The sequence below is a fragment of the Trichoderma evansii genome (genome assembly GCF_050947405.1).
Source record: "Trichoderma evansii strain SZMC 28006 chromosome Unknown GGI43scaffold_8, whole genome shotgun sequence".
NCBI lineage: Eukaryota > Fungi > Ascomycota > Sordariomycetes > Hypocreales > Hypocreaceae > Trichoderma > Trichoderma evansii.
In genome coordinates, this window is record NW_028145198.1 from 69402 (window position 1) to 85118 (window position 15717).

The 15717-nt window shown below is 46.3% G+C and overlaps 6 protein-coding genes across 6 annotated transcripts; 1 reads left to right on the plus strand and 5 right to left on the minus strand.

Annotated features, from left to right (window-relative positions):
* Window positions 1-31: 31 nt before the first annotated feature.
* GGI43DRAFT_356501 (adaptin-ear-binding coat-associated family protein) lies at window positions 32-1264 on the plus strand. Its single transcript, XM_083202323.1, has one exon. The coding sequence runs from the start codon at window positions 328-330 to the stop codon at window positions 1096-1098; it is 771 nt and encodes a 256-aa protein (XP_083061111.1). The 5' UTR covers window positions 32-327; the 3' UTR covers window positions 1099-1264.
* On the minus strand, window positions 1265-2526 carry GGI43DRAFT_356500 (uncharacterized protein). Its single transcript, XM_083202322.1, has one exon. It carries the CDS (start codon window positions 2385-2387, stop codon window positions 1431-1433), a length of 957 nt encoding a protein of 318 aa, XP_083061112.1. The 5' UTR covers window positions 2388-2526; the 3' UTR covers window positions 1265-1430.
* A 413-nt stretch (window positions 2527-2939) lies between these two features.
* On the minus strand, window positions 2940-4427 carry GGI43DRAFT_356503 (uncharacterized protein). Its single transcript, XM_083202324.1, has 2 exons — window positions 3960-4427; window positions 2940-3845 (listed from the first exon to the last, which is right to left on the minus strand). Exons 1-2 carry the CDS (start codon window positions 4258-4260, stop codon window positions 3022-3024), a joined length of 1125 nt encoding a protein of 374 aa, XP_083061113.1. The 5' UTR covers window positions 4261-4427; the 3' UTR covers window positions 2940-3021.
* Window positions 4428-4458: 31 nt separating this feature from the next.
* GGI43DRAFT_403016 (uncharacterized protein) lies at window positions 4459-6329 on the minus strand. Its single transcript, XM_083205743.1, has one exon. It carries the CDS (start codon window positions 6245-6247, stop codon window positions 4772-4774), a length of 1476 nt encoding a protein of 491 aa, XP_083061114.1. The 5' UTR covers window positions 6248-6329; the 3' UTR covers window positions 4459-4771.
* Window positions 6330-6744: 415 nt separating this feature from the next.
* On the minus strand, window positions 6745-8399 carry GGI43DRAFT_422364 (cytochrome P450; the record flags this gene model as incomplete). The annotated part of the gene is made up of 5 exons (XM_083208097.1): window positions 6745-6923; window positions 6976-8058; window positions 8129-8172; window positions 8209-8267; window positions 8325-8399. The coding sequence occupies 5 exons, from the start codon at window positions 8397-8399 to the stop codon at window positions 6745-6747; spliced, it is 1440 nt and encodes a 479-aa protein (XP_083061115.1).
* Window positions 8400-10922: 2523 nt separating this feature from the next.
* On the minus strand, window positions 10923-15252 carry GGI43DRAFT_433599 (SNF2 family N-terminal domain-containing protein; the record flags this gene model as incomplete). Its single annotated transcript, XM_083209774.1, has 12 exons — window positions 10923-11593; window positions 11671-11822; window positions 11892-12165; window positions 12224-12295; window positions 12354-12900; window positions 12978-13082; window positions 13140-13192; window positions 13250-13323; window positions 13379-13456; window positions 13526-13719; window positions 13772-13863; window positions 13921-15252. The coding sequence occupies 12 exons, from the start codon at window positions 15250-15252 to the stop codon at window positions 11210-11212; spliced, it is 3357 nt and encodes a 1118-aa protein (XP_083061116.1). The 3' UTR covers window positions 10923-11209.
* Window positions 15253-15717: the final 465 nt, after the last annotated feature.

Consider the following 15717-nt stretch of genomic DNA (forward strand, 5'->3'; position numbering starts at 1 on the left):
TCAGTCTCCATAGCAGCTTCACTAAGGCATAGGTAATCCTCGGCGGCAGCGCGATTACAGGTCGGGCAGATGGCGCCCAATAGAGCGAGATTGAGAGCATCTCCATGTTTTGCGTCTGGATGTAGCAGCACGCCAGCGACGCAGCCAAGGCGGTACTTCATATTACTTTAGCCCAGATCCCCCACCGCCAATCTTAGGTCTCGTCTCCATCACTACCAAAACAACACCATCTTCCAATAGCAAGCGCATCCTTTTTTGTTCTTCTTTTTATTTCATTTCTGCTGTTTACGGCTTCAAAACGCTCAATTGAATTCTCTATCCTCAAAAATGGAGGCCATCGACCCAACCACCGGCCTGGCCCTCCCAGGCGACGCCATTCAGCGCATCCTCTTCGTCGCCAACACCGTCCACGTCTACAACATCCCTCCTCTGACGTCCATGCGCGGCCATGCTGCCGCTTCCTGGACCGAGGACCCCGCCCGTCACATCTTCACTGCGCGACTCCGCGTTGTTGAAACGTCCTTTGAGAACGCCGACGCCGCGTCCAGCGTCAAGATCGACCTCGTCCTCGAAGACCCTTCCACTGGCCAGCTCTTTGCCGCCTCGCCGTACAACGATCCAAGCGCCGTCGAGCCGGTAATTGACAGCAGCCGATTCTTTGCCGTTACAGTTAAAGATCCACAGGGACGAAAGGCAGTGCTGGGCATTGGCTTTGAAGAGCGATCCGACGCATTTGATCTGGCCGTGTCGCTGCAGGAGGCCAGACGAAGCCTTGGATGGGAGGCTGAGCAGAGCCACAGCTCAACAGATGCAAAGGCCAAAACCGAGACAAAAGACTACAGCTTAAAAGAGGGCGAAACCATCACAGTAAACCTCGGCGGCACCAAGTTCGGCAGAAGGCGGCCACAGCCAGCAGAGGAATCTACCTCTTCCAGCTCCGCAGATCTGCAGTCATTTGCTCTCCCACCTCCACCAGCTGCAGCACCAGGAGCTTCGTTTTCCCTCCCACCCCCACCAAAAACCTCAGACGTCAAAGAGAAGAGAAAGTCGTTAAAGAATTTGGGATTTGACGATGGGCAGTTTGGAGAATTTGCGTAGAAAGAGAAGGAAAGAGAAGCCAAAGAAACAATGAGATTAAATGACACTGTGCAATTGCATAGAAATAAATTACAACATAGACAGCCTTTCCAGAATTAATTGTTAATATCCACCCAGTCAATTTGTTGGTCCAAATTCCTTGCATTCATTTATAATGCTATTTCATTCCCCTAATGCATGACAAATGTGATATGTGATATGCCCAATTAGACAAAACACCAAATAGATGGATGCATAAATTCCGCTCAGCTCTCTTATTTTCGTTTCGTTTAAAAAAAATATTAGAGTTGTCTTTGTAACTTGCGTATGTTTTTCTTGTTTTCCCTTTGGATTCAAGCGGTTGGCCAAACAAAGCTGAGGTTTGGAAGGCTCATACGCTTCTCCTCAAGACACAACAGCCTTTCCCTCACGTAGGACGGACGCAGCTGTGAATTCTCTGTTGCATTGTCGTAGTTTTTGTATGTGTACTCTAGGCCATGATTGCACAAATCTTCGCTCTCTGTATCAGTCTCTAGCTTCAGTTCGGCTTCCTTTTCGCTATTACTGGAAATCCCATCGACATCGGCTTCCTCCTCTTCTTGTACCTCAGCTACTGTGTCAAGTACCCCGGGCTTGTCAATTTCGGATGAATAGGGCTGAACGTGTGCTGGTAAATCCACAGATTGAATGTTGGACGGAACAATCTCCTCTGAATTTGCGTTGAGCGGTGTCGTCCGTGGTGTGGACGATGGCTTTAACGAGTAAAACATTCTACGCTGCTGTACCTGGTCCCAAGTATCTCTCCCTAGTTGCTCCATCTGCAATTCGCCTAGCCTTACAATGATTGCTTTTTCTTGGCGAGCCGCTTCAGCCAACTTTACTTTAATAAAGCTCATTCGTTTACGAAGCTTCCGTCTCTGCTTTCCGATATGCTCTTCAGCATGCAGCTCTTCTTCTATCAAAGAGTATTGGTGTATTAACTCGATCGATGTAAGTGAGTGTATCTGGAGGGAAGCTGTGAGATATGCTCGTTCAGCGTAAATCTCTTCATAGGATCGAGGTTGGAACATGAGATTCCAAGTCGGTGTCGCATGCTTAGGGTTGCGCTTGCTTCTGCAGCGAGGGCTACTTCTGGTGTCTTTTTCAGCATTAGTATTAGGAGAGCTGCCCCTTGAAGAAGGCAATGTAGATATAGATGAACGGGAGTCGAATGAGTATGTACGTCGGGATGATGGAGATGATGATGAAGAGATATCTCGAGAAAGTCTTCGTACCGATTTCTCGGAGACTGTAGTTGTTTCCATATCCATTGACTGATAGTTGAGAGATGTAGCTTTGTTGCAGCGATATGTCGTCAGAGCGATAACTGCAGAATGTCACCAGTTTATGAGTCCTAAGCCAAGCCGAATAGGCAGTGTCTATTAGGCCAAAGGACCACGCAGCTGACCGTATTCGCCGTCGGTTCGGAGCTATTGTTCTCACCAGAGTTCAACCAAAAAAATCCGGCGCAATGGCTTCAGACCTCAGGTCTGGGCATGCTTGTCTGTTTTGAGACTGGAGGTTTAATGCCGCCACCGCCGCCACCAACATGCGCCTTGAGTGTTTGAATTGGATTTTGTTCAACACTAGGGAGTACAGAAGATTCTCTCAATCAGACCAGCAATGTCAACCAACATCATATTATGGTGGCGTTTTCTGGGCCGTGCTCTCATTGCTTCTCTTATTCGAATATAGCTCGCTCAAGACAGGATCGGAACCAATAATGCTACACTTAAAATAGCAGATAACGATCCCCACCAATCCCTGCGCACTATTGGGCCGGCAGGTGTAAATTAGACTCGAAGAAGGGTAGTATGAGAGCATTGACGATACACTATGCACATCTCTAGCTAAACTCGGCACCGTATTGCGAGCATGGTAAAGCTAGAGACGTGGAAGTATAGTCTAGATAGCAAATCCATCGTGCTTCGGAGGGTCACAAAACCGCCACAGACCAGCCCCCATAGCGGCTTCGCGTACTGATGAGATTTCCTCCTTCGTGACTGATCGATTGATATCGCCATATCGAACTTCCTCGTCTGTGTCTTCTGACAGATTTGAACTCTTCTTTTCTCCTTCAGTTGAGGGTGTTCTTCTTCGGTTTCTCTTCTTTCCAACATGCGCATCAGGGTGATACTGCTCCATGATATTGACGAAGCAGTCAGTTGATACCTCAGACGCCAGAAACTTCATAATTTCCGCGCCCTCAGCCTCCTTTCCGGGCATAACCAAATGTCTAACTAACAAGCCCTCTTTGGCAATACCATCACCGGTGAAACACAAATCGCCGACTTGTTTATGCATAGCCTTTATGCTCTCTTTGGCAGTCTCTGCGTAGTCATCTGCCTTGAGCAGCCTCTTGGATGTGCTTGGCTTCCAAACTTTGAAATCTGCTAGATAGATATCAACTAGACCATCCATCAGCTCCAGAGATGCTAGCGAGTCGTAGCTCGAGGTGTTATAGATAATAGGAACTCTCAGTCCCAGCTCAGCTGCGTGTAGGATACTCAAAGCCACTTGAGGCACCACGTGCTCCGGAGTGACGATATTGATGTTGTGGACGCTGCCCACCTCCTGGAGCTTGATATACCACTCTCCAAGCTCCTCTGGGGTGAGGTCCATTCCATTACGCTGGTGCGAGATGTCATAGTTCTGGCAGAAAATGCACCGCATGTTGCACCCGCTCATGAATACTGCGCCACTGCCATTGTGTCCCTGGATACATGGTTCTGGCGCTATGTTAGCAGCTCTTACATCTCACACATGGTTAGAGTGCTATTTGGCGCTCTTCTTAGCGGCCACTGTCGCTTTTGGGCTTCAAAAGAAGGCAAACGCCTACGGACCTTCGCCAAAATGAGGCGCTATGACATTGACCTTTGCTTTATCGCCAATAAGGCACATTCCAGTGGTCTCGTAGCGATTGACGCCGCATAATCTGGGGCAAAGATTGCAGTTGCGGAGGTGGGCATAGGCCAGCGAGCGCTTTTTGGCGGCGTCTCGGGAAGAGAGTCTAAGATATCGTGGCGTGTAATCGTCCAGCAGAAACGGCGGGGCGAGATGAAGGTGTCGCTTGTTTGTCCAAGCCCATCGGCGATTTAATGGAGCTCGCTGCAGAAGACAATGCCTTATGAATGGGGAGGCCATGGTGCTGGAAAAGACGAGACGACGCAGGGGAGGGAAGCAAACACGGCTCTTGCAGGAGGGCTGCAGGACTGTACCAGATTCGTCTCAATCAGGAGGCATCTGGGCATTCGTACTGCTACTCGAAGACAAATGTCAGTGGCGCCGGCGTTGGATGTGGTGGATTCAGTTTAGGTTGAATGGGGAAAATGGAGTATTAGATTCTGGAAGCCTTCGAGCTAATGCCTGTAGCGGGGCCGCTGTTTCGCTGATAGCGGCCACCTCATTATCAGCTACAGCTGCCATGCTCGCTACAGGTATTCTCTATCAATAACGACGCTACAACCGCTAACATACAAACTACTGTCCACCATACAAGAACCAACCACAATCGTATCGGAGAGTTCAGATGCGCACGGCCAACAGACTAATGCAGGCAATCGATGTGATGCGTCACTTGTCTCGCATCTGATCTGTAGTCCCGAAAGACTGCCGCAGAGCAACTAAATCATTACTTCGAACTCGAGCTCAGTCTTCAGTCTTCAGCCTCCAAGAGTTGGTGATACTCCCGGGGCAGCGTCTTTCTCAGCTTGTCCATCTGGCGCTTCATAACGGCGATCTCGCCTATGATTTCGTTTCTCGTGCCCTCCTCCGATGTGCCCTCGTAGAATTTGACTTCATGTCTTGTCCTGCGCAAATCGGCCGAAAGTGTGGCCATCTCCGCCTTCATCTCCATCTTGTCTCTCGTCAGTGCACGATTCGCATCCTCCAATTCCTCCATCTGTTCTATCTGAGCACTGACACGCTGCTCTATATCGGATACACGCTCTGGCCATGATGGCGTCACCATTGATACCACTGTTGGCCGGCTCTCCATCTTGCGCGTGTGTGTCGTGGCTGGATGCTGCTCGATTGCTGGCAACATGAAGATGGTGGATCTGTCTCCGTGCTCCTTGAGACGAACAAATCGTGTCATGAGATCGACAGGAACCAAACCACGGGAATACCAGTCGCCTCCTCGGTTCTTCATCCACATGCGCTCACCACTAACTCCAGACTCCCACCATATCTGCTCCTTTTCCTCAATCTTTGATTCAGCTTCGTCCATCAAGCGATGCACTAGTTCAAAGAAGGCGTCGCTAGTATTGGCGAGGATAAAGCGGTCTTGGGGATAGACCGGTTCGCGGCCTTTGGACCGTCCATCGGGGCCAAGGCGTCCAAGCATTTGCATAGGTACAACGGCCTCGCCGTCAAGGAGGTCGAGGGCGTTTGCGTAATTGATCTCGAGCTCGTGCATACGCGCAATCAAGTGCTGTTGGTGAAGCAGCCATCCTCCCAGTACGGTGTTTCGAACGCCCTGCATCTGCTCACTATCCTCTTCGCTCCCCGATGGAAGCAGGGAAAGGAGACCTCCTGTTGCGCTGTATTCGTGATCCAGAATTTCGAGACAAGCATTTGCATGCATCACCAGGTTATGGTGGCTGCTATACGGTCGGCGTATGCTTTCACCGTCATCCAAGGACCCAAAATTTTGCGCAATTTTGAGAGGGCAATGGCACTCGATTCCTGTCTCTTCGTCTTCATCTTCAATCTGGTTTGCTAAAGCCCATAAAGGCAAATGGTGGCTTTCATCATCGTTTGTGTAGGGTTTATCGAGATTTTTCAACCAATCAAACGCTTCGTTTTTCTCAAAAGCTGGCTGTCGTTTGCCCCCTTCATCAACGATCCCAAAAGTGTTGCTAACGCACAGCTTTCGTATGAGATTTGTGAGAGCCTGAGCATGCTGCTTCAAAGCTAACAGCGTTGGTGGTCTTCCTGAGGAGAGATACGAGCAATTGACGTGTCTTAGGCTCTGTAAATCTGCATCGGTCAATATACCAAATTCTGTGTCAGTCCATGAGCATGCCCACGCCGTCGAATACTCTGTCGCCGGTATGGAGTAAGGTGCGCCATATGCCTGGTTGTTTACCGATCCCCATTCAGAAGTCGAGTCGCTTTTGAGGTCAGACATGATGTCCAAAGACTGAAGTGCTCCGACAAGTATATTTGGTGTGCGAGGAGCAAATAAAAACCTTCAAGAAGAATTGAATAGTCAAATATTCAGGCGCGTCGCTGCCTTTTGTTTCGTAGTAAGGTCTTTGTCGAAAGGATGATTAACCTGGGTGATAAGCTTTCAAGTTGCTTGTAAACAGTATCGAAGAGTATCACTAACTGCGGTACGTCTCTAGCGCGAGATATTATTAGATGCGCATGCAACAAAAGCTAGAATCTGCCTTCAGCCCAACCATACATATTTTCTTTGTTCCCTTTGTATTCCCATAAGTGGCTGAAGTGCCTTGGATCGGCCCAGACCAGTTCACAAGAGTTGGAGGAATCACATTGAATTATTCAAATAATATTCTGCTATTCTGATAAATTCTCGTTATCTACCTATATAGTCCCTCGAGAGGCTACGAGGTACCCTTCTGTAGCAACATACGGAGGGCATAACGTTGGTATACCTTATTTTCATTGCCTCTGAATCAGACACCGCTTGGCCTTTGGCTCAGTAAAGAAAAAGACTTTCGGTACCATATCCTCATCACTCATGCCCTCCAGAGATGACATCTTGGCTTCCGGAAACGTCAGGAAAAAGCGCGCAGCTCCATATCGCAGCTCCATCAGTGCCAGATGAAGTCCGATGCAAACTGTAACAGAGTCAGCGTGTACCAAGACATGTTGAAAGACAAAGAAACTTACTTCGTGCTCCGCTTCCAAATGGCATAAAGGAATCCTTCATTTCCTTTGTTGGCATATCCCATCGCGAAAGATCAAAGACATCCGGATGGGGAAACACATCGGGATTACGATGCATGCTATACGCCTGAGTGCAAACGGTTGTACCACCGGGAAGCCAATATCCAGCTAAGTTATCGCCGCTGTCTGGCACCCAACGGGGCAGCGCAGACTGGATCCCAGAGTACAGACGCAGCGTCTCGTCAATCACTGCGTTCAAGTAGCTCATGTCGCGAAGATCTGCAATAGTAAAGTCGGCTGGGAGCGTTCGTAGCTCTGCCAAAAGCGCGGCCTTGACCTTGGGATCGCGACAGACAGACCAGACCAGGTAGGTGAGGCTGACTGCTGTTGAATCGCTGCCAGCAACAATGTATGCCGATGCATTGCCTCTGAGTTCCACTGGGCTCAAACCTTCTTCTTTGCCATGATCTTGAAAGACCTTGGTGAAGAGCGTCCATTTGACACTGGTTGGATCAGAGTCCAAGAGGGTCCTGTAGCGAGCAATGGATTCGTCTGCGTAGCGAATCATGTTTTTCGTGCCTCGGAGGGGACGTCTGAAATAGCTGATGGGCAAATATTTTGCCATCGCAATGATTCTCGGAAAAGCAGAGCGAACAGCACCGAGATAACCCAGTTCTGCCAGGTCTTTGGTATAACTGGTGTGCTCACCAATTTCCAGCGCTCGGAACGATTCTCCAAAGGAAAGCTCTCCAATGATATCTGTTGCCATAAACAAGAACCACTTGATCACATCTGCAGCTCCTCTGTGTTCCATCTCTTCTCCAACTCTTTTCACCATTAGGTCAATCGTAGTCTGGACCTGGGGTGCTACGGCCGCCAGCGAAGTTTCTGACATTGAGCCCGAGAGAAGCCTTCGCAGTCGTCGATGCAGCTCGGTGCGGCTGGTGTTGAAAACATTTTCGCTTGTGACGGATAGATCTTGATACCATGAAGACTTGCGGAAGGTCTCTCTAGCGTTGTAAATTTTCTTGACAGCTTCGATGTTGGTTACGGCGACTTCGTTGGGGGCGAGACGAACAACAGGGCCTATCATGTTGAACTTCATGTTAGTAACTTTCACCTTAATGAACACATTTTGTAGTAATCGAATACGTGCCATATTTTTGATGCAAGCTATGCTGATAACTTGCTCGATTGCCTCTCAGCTAGTGATATTTGATCACAAGTGAAGTCCACTTCGTGTACCAAGGCCCAGGGACTTTGGATAGTGGGTCTCGAAGGACATAAAACAGCAACTTGTACGAGTGTTAGCAAAGGTCAAAATGCCTGTACACAAGACAAGGGAAACTCACATAAGCTATCCCCGCCACTGTAACAGCCCCGACGATATAAATGCGGGCAAGAACGACATCGAGTAGATCGTCCATTGTGGTAAAATGCAGATGATTATTATTTCACAGACTAACACTTGGAAAAGGGAGAGCGAGAAGCATCTTTATATAATTCAAGACTGCTTGCTCCGAGAAGTCCATCAGCACTGCGTTTTAGCTGCCGTCTCCCAAATCCCAACGGCATCCATGATCTAGAAGATGGAAGATCAAGTTTAAGCGACTATCACTCCTGAACAGATATCTCCGGTCCTCGCGTTACTTCATCGCTCCTAATACCCCACGCGACATATGATGGAGAAGCGATAGTCCTCACACCCTAGTTAACTCGATTAGTTCCTCTTAGCACTCGCTCTTGTGGTCATCCGAGGCGCCGATGACAAAGGGGCGGCAATACTATTTGCCAAAGTCGCATTTCCCAATTCACCAGTCTTATGCAAAACATTGCTTGAAAAGCGCGCGTTAAAATGATGGCCCAGCCTCCGTGACACATGCTTGTAGGGTAACATTCACGGCTTTCGGCCGGAGACCGGCGATGAAGAAGAGCGAAAGGAGTTGGCATTTGTGACTAGGTAGGGAGAATTGCTTCGTGTGACGTATAAACAGCCCCCTGTCTTGGTGGAATGTTTGTGCATATCGCCATTCGCCTTGAGTTGCTTCCGTCTTCGGCTCGGTCTCATAACTAAAACCATATCCGAGATGTAGCTACGAGCTTAAAGCCGGATGCTACCGTTCAGCAGCTGATTGTGTCGTCCAAGACCATAGAGAAAGTCTAAATAGAAAAAAGCATATTGAGTTGATTTTAGGAAGAATAACTAAAAGAGCAAAAATCCCCCAGGCGACCATATGAAAAGCTCAAACAGCATTTACATAGCTACGTTTGCTTAATTCATATCACTATTAAGTAAATAATATATGAACATTCGCATGTAGCTGTGTCAGAAACGAATAGTATGTGAATGCTTATGCAAATAAAAGTCCGTATCGGGTAGACGTAGGATTTTGCGGGGTGGCTCCTCTAATCACTCCACTTTGTTCTCCGAGTGGAACTCCTGTATTAACATCTTGGTGCTACAGATAGCTCTACGGGTAGCTGAGTGCAATGCCATCTGCGCTACTTGAAAATCTGGGGGAATGATTACGGCGCAAATCCCGAGAAATCTACGAAGCCAAGCAGAGTGTTTGTCTGGGGAATTGGTCTATAATCTTGAAAACCCCCATCCCTAGTGTGGCTAACTGGCGCTAGACTAGTTGACGAGATTAACGAAATTAACGAGATTGACGGCTGAACCACGCAACAGCTATTGCGAATGCCTGCAAGCCTTCAGTTTTATTATTTATATAACCGCGGAATTCGGTAGAAGACCTATATTTAAATTCTCCGAGGGAAAGAAGCTCAAAATTCCCAAGGTAGAAATCCGAAGATAGAAATAACGTGGTAGGTGTAAATTGAATTGGATGGCAGTGAATGAGTTTGATGAAACGTTGGAACGGCACTTGATCTGAACCATTATGCCTTCAGCCGAGGTGGGCTGCATCATACAACTGCATATCACACGTACTTAAAGCGGACGTGGGGAAAGATGGCGATACTGTATGTATATAATGCTGAGCGACGCACCAAATCGGATAGCGAACAGGTTGCTTTGCAAGTACCTTGTAGAAGTAAGTTAATAAGCTGCTTCTATTGCATTGCAAATATTAGAAACAACGTATACGAAGACGCCTCATCAGCTATCTGAGAAGCGTTAAATAATTTACTGAAGCTCCAGGCGGCTACTTGGACAAGGATCGTTTTATAATTGGCGATATCTCAACGATCCAGCCAAAAAACATAAGTACATAGCCTTGAATTGAACAGATGCGACAATTAATTGCTAGAGACAAATTATATTTTTCTTACAGCCATTCGTGAGCTTAATATCCCATTTCATATCCAGCGATGCCAGTTTATGATGCGTTATAACGTCGATATGTACCTAGACAAGGAGAACATAAAAAATAAGGGACCGCAAAATGAAGATACACAAAAGAATAGGAGTACAAGCATTAAAGCCATAAAAGGTTATGTCAGCAGAAGAAATATGAGCGGTAGCAGCAGCCGTAGGATAGAAATACCGGTAAATTTTATGGCAGTAACAGCACAAGTGAAAACAAGATGTACCCATTACAACAATTTGTAGTATGATAACAGTGTGCGTAGTAATAGACTTGCGTGTATATAGTTAAGAGGAAATATTATTCAGCATCCCAATTTTATTATCCAGCAACCCAGCTGTCTCTACTGTCTCTACTGCCTCTACTGCTTTAAGTATTATCTAGTAGTTGAATATTTTTTTACGTGTGCTGGCTGCCTTGTTAAATCACGGCCGGGGCGCTAGATAATAAAACTGGGAGGCTGAATAATATTTCCCTATTATTACGTCGTCTCTTAAAAGTTTAAGTAGTGTCAATGGTAAAATCGCCGGGGTACACCCAGACTGAAAAGAAATAAAGTAATTTTGAATAAGGAACTAAAGTAGAGCAATGTTGATAAAAGAGATCTCCTTGGTAATCGATCAAGCAAATTAGGCAATCCGGCCTGTAAGCAGCCATTCTGATAGTCTCTCCATAGAGACAATAAAAAAGAAAACAACCATGATATCCCAAATCTCAAATGCCTATAACTGGCCCAGGTATCAAATAGCGACGTAAGTAAATATCGCCAAATAACGTCATAAATCTCATCTCATATATCCATCCCATATCCGTAGATACCTAAAAATACCGTGTTCGTGATTTTCTCAATTCTCAGAGAGGAAAAAAACAAATATCGAAAAGCATCGATATTCGTTATGACCAAGCCCGTCTCAAACATTCTTTTTTTTCGCATTCTTTGCCGCGGCTTTCTGGTTCGCTCTGGCTTTAGCAGCCATCTTCTTTTCCTTTTCTTCCCTTTTGCGCAAAAAGGCTTTTTGGAGCTCAATCTCGCTCGGAGTCTGGGGCGTATGACCATCATCCTGTAGAGTACGGTCCACATCTCTAGCCTTCATCGTTTGGAGACTATAGATACGTCTATCGATGGGCTCCTCGGTCTTGATGTTGACGAGATGAGTCACTTTCTCTTGACCAATTCTTACAACTCGCCCAAAAGCCTGCTGTTCGGCTGTCTTGTTCCACCATGGATCGATTATAATAACTCGGTTGGCGACGGTGAGATTCAGCGATTGGCCACCGCTCTTGAGAGTGGAAACCTACGCAAAGCAATGGAGTTAGAGAAATTGAACCAAATGTTAATGAAACTCTGTAGATAGCACTGAATTAAGCTCACCATCACTTTTATATAGTCTTTATTTTTAATCGCTTCCAAGGCTCTGGTCTTCTGCGACTGTGCGAGACCACCGTAATAGTACACAAATCCAATGTTCAAAGTCTGAAGCATAAGCCCCAGCATCTTCGCTGTACCAATAAACTGGGTGAAAACTGTGAAAGAGGAGAGAAAGACAATTAGTATTCATAGTACGAAAACAATTCCAGGCTCTGCAAACTTACTGAGAATCTTGTCATCAGGTGCTTCATGCATCCATGTAAGAACAACCGCCATAGCTGCTGTTAGCTTTGTGCTCGGCAGTATCGGGATATCTTCACGGAATGTACTGGCGATGAAGAAACCATTTCGATCATCATCCAGATGCGCAGAAGCATTACAGCTGTCCCTTCCAGGTTCGCGATGTTTCTTCTCCTCGGCATCTTTAATTATTTTTTGTGTAGTCTCCACATCATCTCCTGATGCGAGTTTCTGTCCACACCCTTCGTACGGACAATCCTAGAGTAACGCATTAATCATCATTGATTGTAAACAGAAGACGAATAGTTGCACTTACAACCCTTCTACCTTCACCGTCGGCTTTGACAAAAGCCTTGACCAGGCACCCTGAACAGAAAACATGCGGACACTTTTCCGTTGTTAGCATGAAATGTGCATATTTCGATTTCATTTTACATTTAACTTACCATAGATGAGAATATCGGGTCCACTGGCGGCTTTGCTGTATTACAGAGGAGACAGGTAACATCTCTCGTACTGCACTCCCCTCCAAGGATATTCAAGAGAGGCTTCATATTAAAATACTTGCCCAAGTAGGTTTCATCTCGCCCTTGGAGTATCTCTAGCCCTTTGCTGTATTTTGAAATCCCCTCATCTGCTTTCATACCGAGCTGCATCTGTTCTAAAATCGTTCGCTTGTTTTTGACTTCCGTTAAGCTGTTTCTCAATGCATCCAGCTCTTCTACAGAGAAGTTCTGGCGAAAAAATGGTTCAATGAAGAACACATGGGATGTTGATTGGCGCTGTCTCACTTGGCTGGCACGTGTAAGCCAATACGATGCCTTTGGTGGTGAGCCCTCTTTGGGTGTTGACTTTCGGCGGCGGTTTTTGTTGTTTCGCTGCTCTTCCATGCCATCTTCAGCTTTCGCATCGTTTATATCTTTCAAATCTCTCTCTGAAAGTGTGCCCGATTCAGCGCCAACTTGCAATTTTATATAATGTTCGCTCACGGCACTAACAAGATAGAGTAAGCGATCAGAATTAGTTATACTATTGAAGACAAAAGATAATGCTTCAAATTTTCGACTTACCTGACCACGCAATGCTCCTCAGCCGACATAGTTATCCAAAGATCTGTTTCTTTCCGCTCTGGGAGGCTAATGATTTGCCTGCCAAAAAAGGAATCGTCCATTGTCCTGGATTTTCATTAGCTATGGTGTATATGTGAGTTTATCATCGAAACGGAAGCTCACCGTCGGTACATGATAAGGCTGATCAATGCCTCAAATTCGGCGTTTGGTTCACCCTGGGATAGTTAGCTCCGTCCTCTTTATTGATAGTTAAGTCTTAGATGCACCAATACGAAGAACATCGAGCGAAAGTCCTTAAGATTATCTGTCCAATCACATTGGATAAATTTCATGTAGGGATACATCTCTGCAAACGTTAAAAAATAATGTCTCCATGCAATGACTTGGATTGATACACGTACCGAGAGAGCTGTTCGAAAGGGGTGTACCAGATAATGCCCATCGATACTTTCCAAAGAGTGCGCAACAAGCTTTGCATGCTAGCGGTAAAGAAAACTTATTAGTAGCTCGCATAACTCTCAATTTTATCAGGGAGAATCGTAACATACTGCGACTTTCGGCGTTTTTAATTGCATGTGCTTCATCTAGAATAATTCTGTACCAGTTGATGCGAAACAAAGGACCCACGATCTTGTCCAGCTCGCGGTAATAAGATATATCGTCAGTGCCATACTTTTCAGCAAGCAGTTTAAGAGTCATACTGTCTGGGTACTGTAATATTAGCTCCTTATACGTGACAATCCTGTTTTGCATTAGATCTCAAGTTCACAGGATCCTATACAATCGCCACTCACACAATAAGACTTTGTGTGCACGCTTCGTGTAAGTCTTCGCGTTGCCGGTCGTAGGTGATAGCCATATGGTTGTATGGCTCACTGTAATGTCTCTGTATACTCAGTCAGCTTATTGGGCTTTGCTTGCCAGGTTGCTTCAACCTCCTTACACGAGCTTCTGCTTGCCACTGTAGGGCGACTGTTTTGCTCGGCACAACTACAAGAGTCGCCCTGCAAAATTTGGTTATATGCTCATCATTGGCTGGATTACCAATAATACAGGCAAGACTCATGATTGTCTTGCCCATACCCATCGCATCAGCCAAAAGCCCACCGAACGGTCCCATCCGAGCCAACTCTCTCTTAACCATCCAGGCTACGGCAGTTATTTGATGACAGCGCATTGCCGTCTTCATACCTTTCAGTCTCCAATTGCCGTCATCGGCTTCAACCTTTTTATAGCCAAAGATTTTTATAGCCTCATTCAGATCCTGTTCTTGGGTTGACTTGCGCCTAGTATCGCAATTTTTGGGTATGCTGGCTTTGAGTTGAGCCAGTTGATCCGCATGAGTGCTGGCCTTAATAGACTCCGCAGGAAGTAGCGGAACATCATTAGCAGATGAAGAGAGGCCGTTAGACAAGAAGTAGGAATTCCCGTTTGCAGTCTTGAGAGCCTTGGAAGGCCCCATATCGCTTGCAATGAGCTTACGCTTGCGTGGACGTTTTGCACCTTGCTTTTTTTCTTCCTGCTTCAATTTTCGAGCAGTTTTTTGATCTTCTTTTTCATGGAGACGAGCAACATATTCTCGTGCAGTCTGTGCAGGTTTTCTTCGAGGCTTTTGCGTTTTTTCTGCTGGAGCTGAAGTGCGATTTGACTGTGAAGGTTCGTGTTCCGAGTCATTATCAGAAGAGGCACTGCTGTCATCTTCGTAGTCAGAACCTTCATCTTCTTCGGCGACATCTGCGTCGTCGCCTTCAAGCTCTCCAGATTTTTGTAAATGAAGATTGGCCATCTCTTGGTCAAAGATATCGTCTACTGACGGCAGAGTGTCCTCATCGTTGTTCATCTCAGCTTCAGGTGCATCTAGCATTTGACGTCGCTGATCAATGGTGCTGTCACCTTCCATTGCATAGCCATTCTCTACAATGTAACTGTTGTTCATGGCAGGGCTATCCTCCATATCGAGATTCATCGCTCTGTCGATATTATCCACCGCGACCTGGCCATCTTCCACAACAGTCTCATTCTCTTCCACAAATAGAGAGCGCTCCATGCTGAGCGCCTCTTGGACGGGGGGTATCAAGTGGAATACTGGGTCTAAAGTATCATGATCTTCGCTAGTAGGGTTGGAATCGTTATAATGTTCCGGTTTATCGACTTGAGTATCACTCGAATCAAGTTTCTCTAAGTAGACATCAGTAGACTGGGGAGATTGGCACGGCGAGGGAAGCTGCTGAGTTCGCAGGGGCGGCGGTTGAGGAGGCGCTGGTGTCAGCTCCATCCTTGGAACCACCCTAAGCGATATCTATGTCATTGTTAGCTTATATTTTCTAGTCATACGGTGAATAGTGAATATGTAGAAGTATATACAGTGAATTAGGTCAAGTGTGGAGTTTGATAAATAATCAAGTCGCTATTGGAGATGGAAGAAAGTGAATAGAGTTTGGTAGGATTGTAGATGTTTGTAACACTCATCAAGTTAAGCGATGAAAGCAAAGGTGAGTAACCAGATAGAAGATAATTGAAATGGAGGATTAACGAAATAAGAAGAATAATTTGATCTGACTTTGCTATGGCGATCTTGAATTAAATATCCAGTGGAGGGCGGTGTATGTTACTGCCAGCCAGCTGTACCTGAGAGTGAGGCGAGCAGGTGTTCTCTGAAAGGCATGTACTTTTTAAAATGAGTTTCTCGGCTGTCACAAGCCAAAGCCAGCAGAGCCAGCAGTGCTCAGAATTTTCAGAC

What these genes read in the sequence shown, in the direction of transcription:
- GGI43DRAFT_356501 (XM_083202323.1), top strand. Translation starts at nt 328, where the DNA reads ATGGAGGCCATCGACCCAACCACCGGCCTGGCCCTCCCAGGCGACGCC.
- GGI43DRAFT_356500 (XM_083202322.1), bottom strand. Translation starts at nt 2,387, where the DNA reads ATGGATATGGAAACAACTACAGTCTCCGAGAAATCGGTACGAAGACTT.
- GGI43DRAFT_356503 (XM_083202324.1), bottom strand. Translation starts at nt 4,260, where the DNA reads ATGGCCTCCCCATTCATAAGGCATTGTCTTCTGCAGCGAGCTCCATTA. An exon ending in AGCGCCTCATTTTGGCGAAG is followed by an intron (nt 3,846 to 3,959) that starts GTCCGTAGGCGT and finishes ACATAGCGCCAG; the next exon opens with AACCATGTATCCAGGGACAC.
- GGI43DRAFT_403016 (XM_083205743.1), bottom strand. Translation starts at nt 6,247, where the DNA reads ATGTCTGACCTCAAAAGCGACTCGACTTCTGAATGGGGATCGGTAAAC.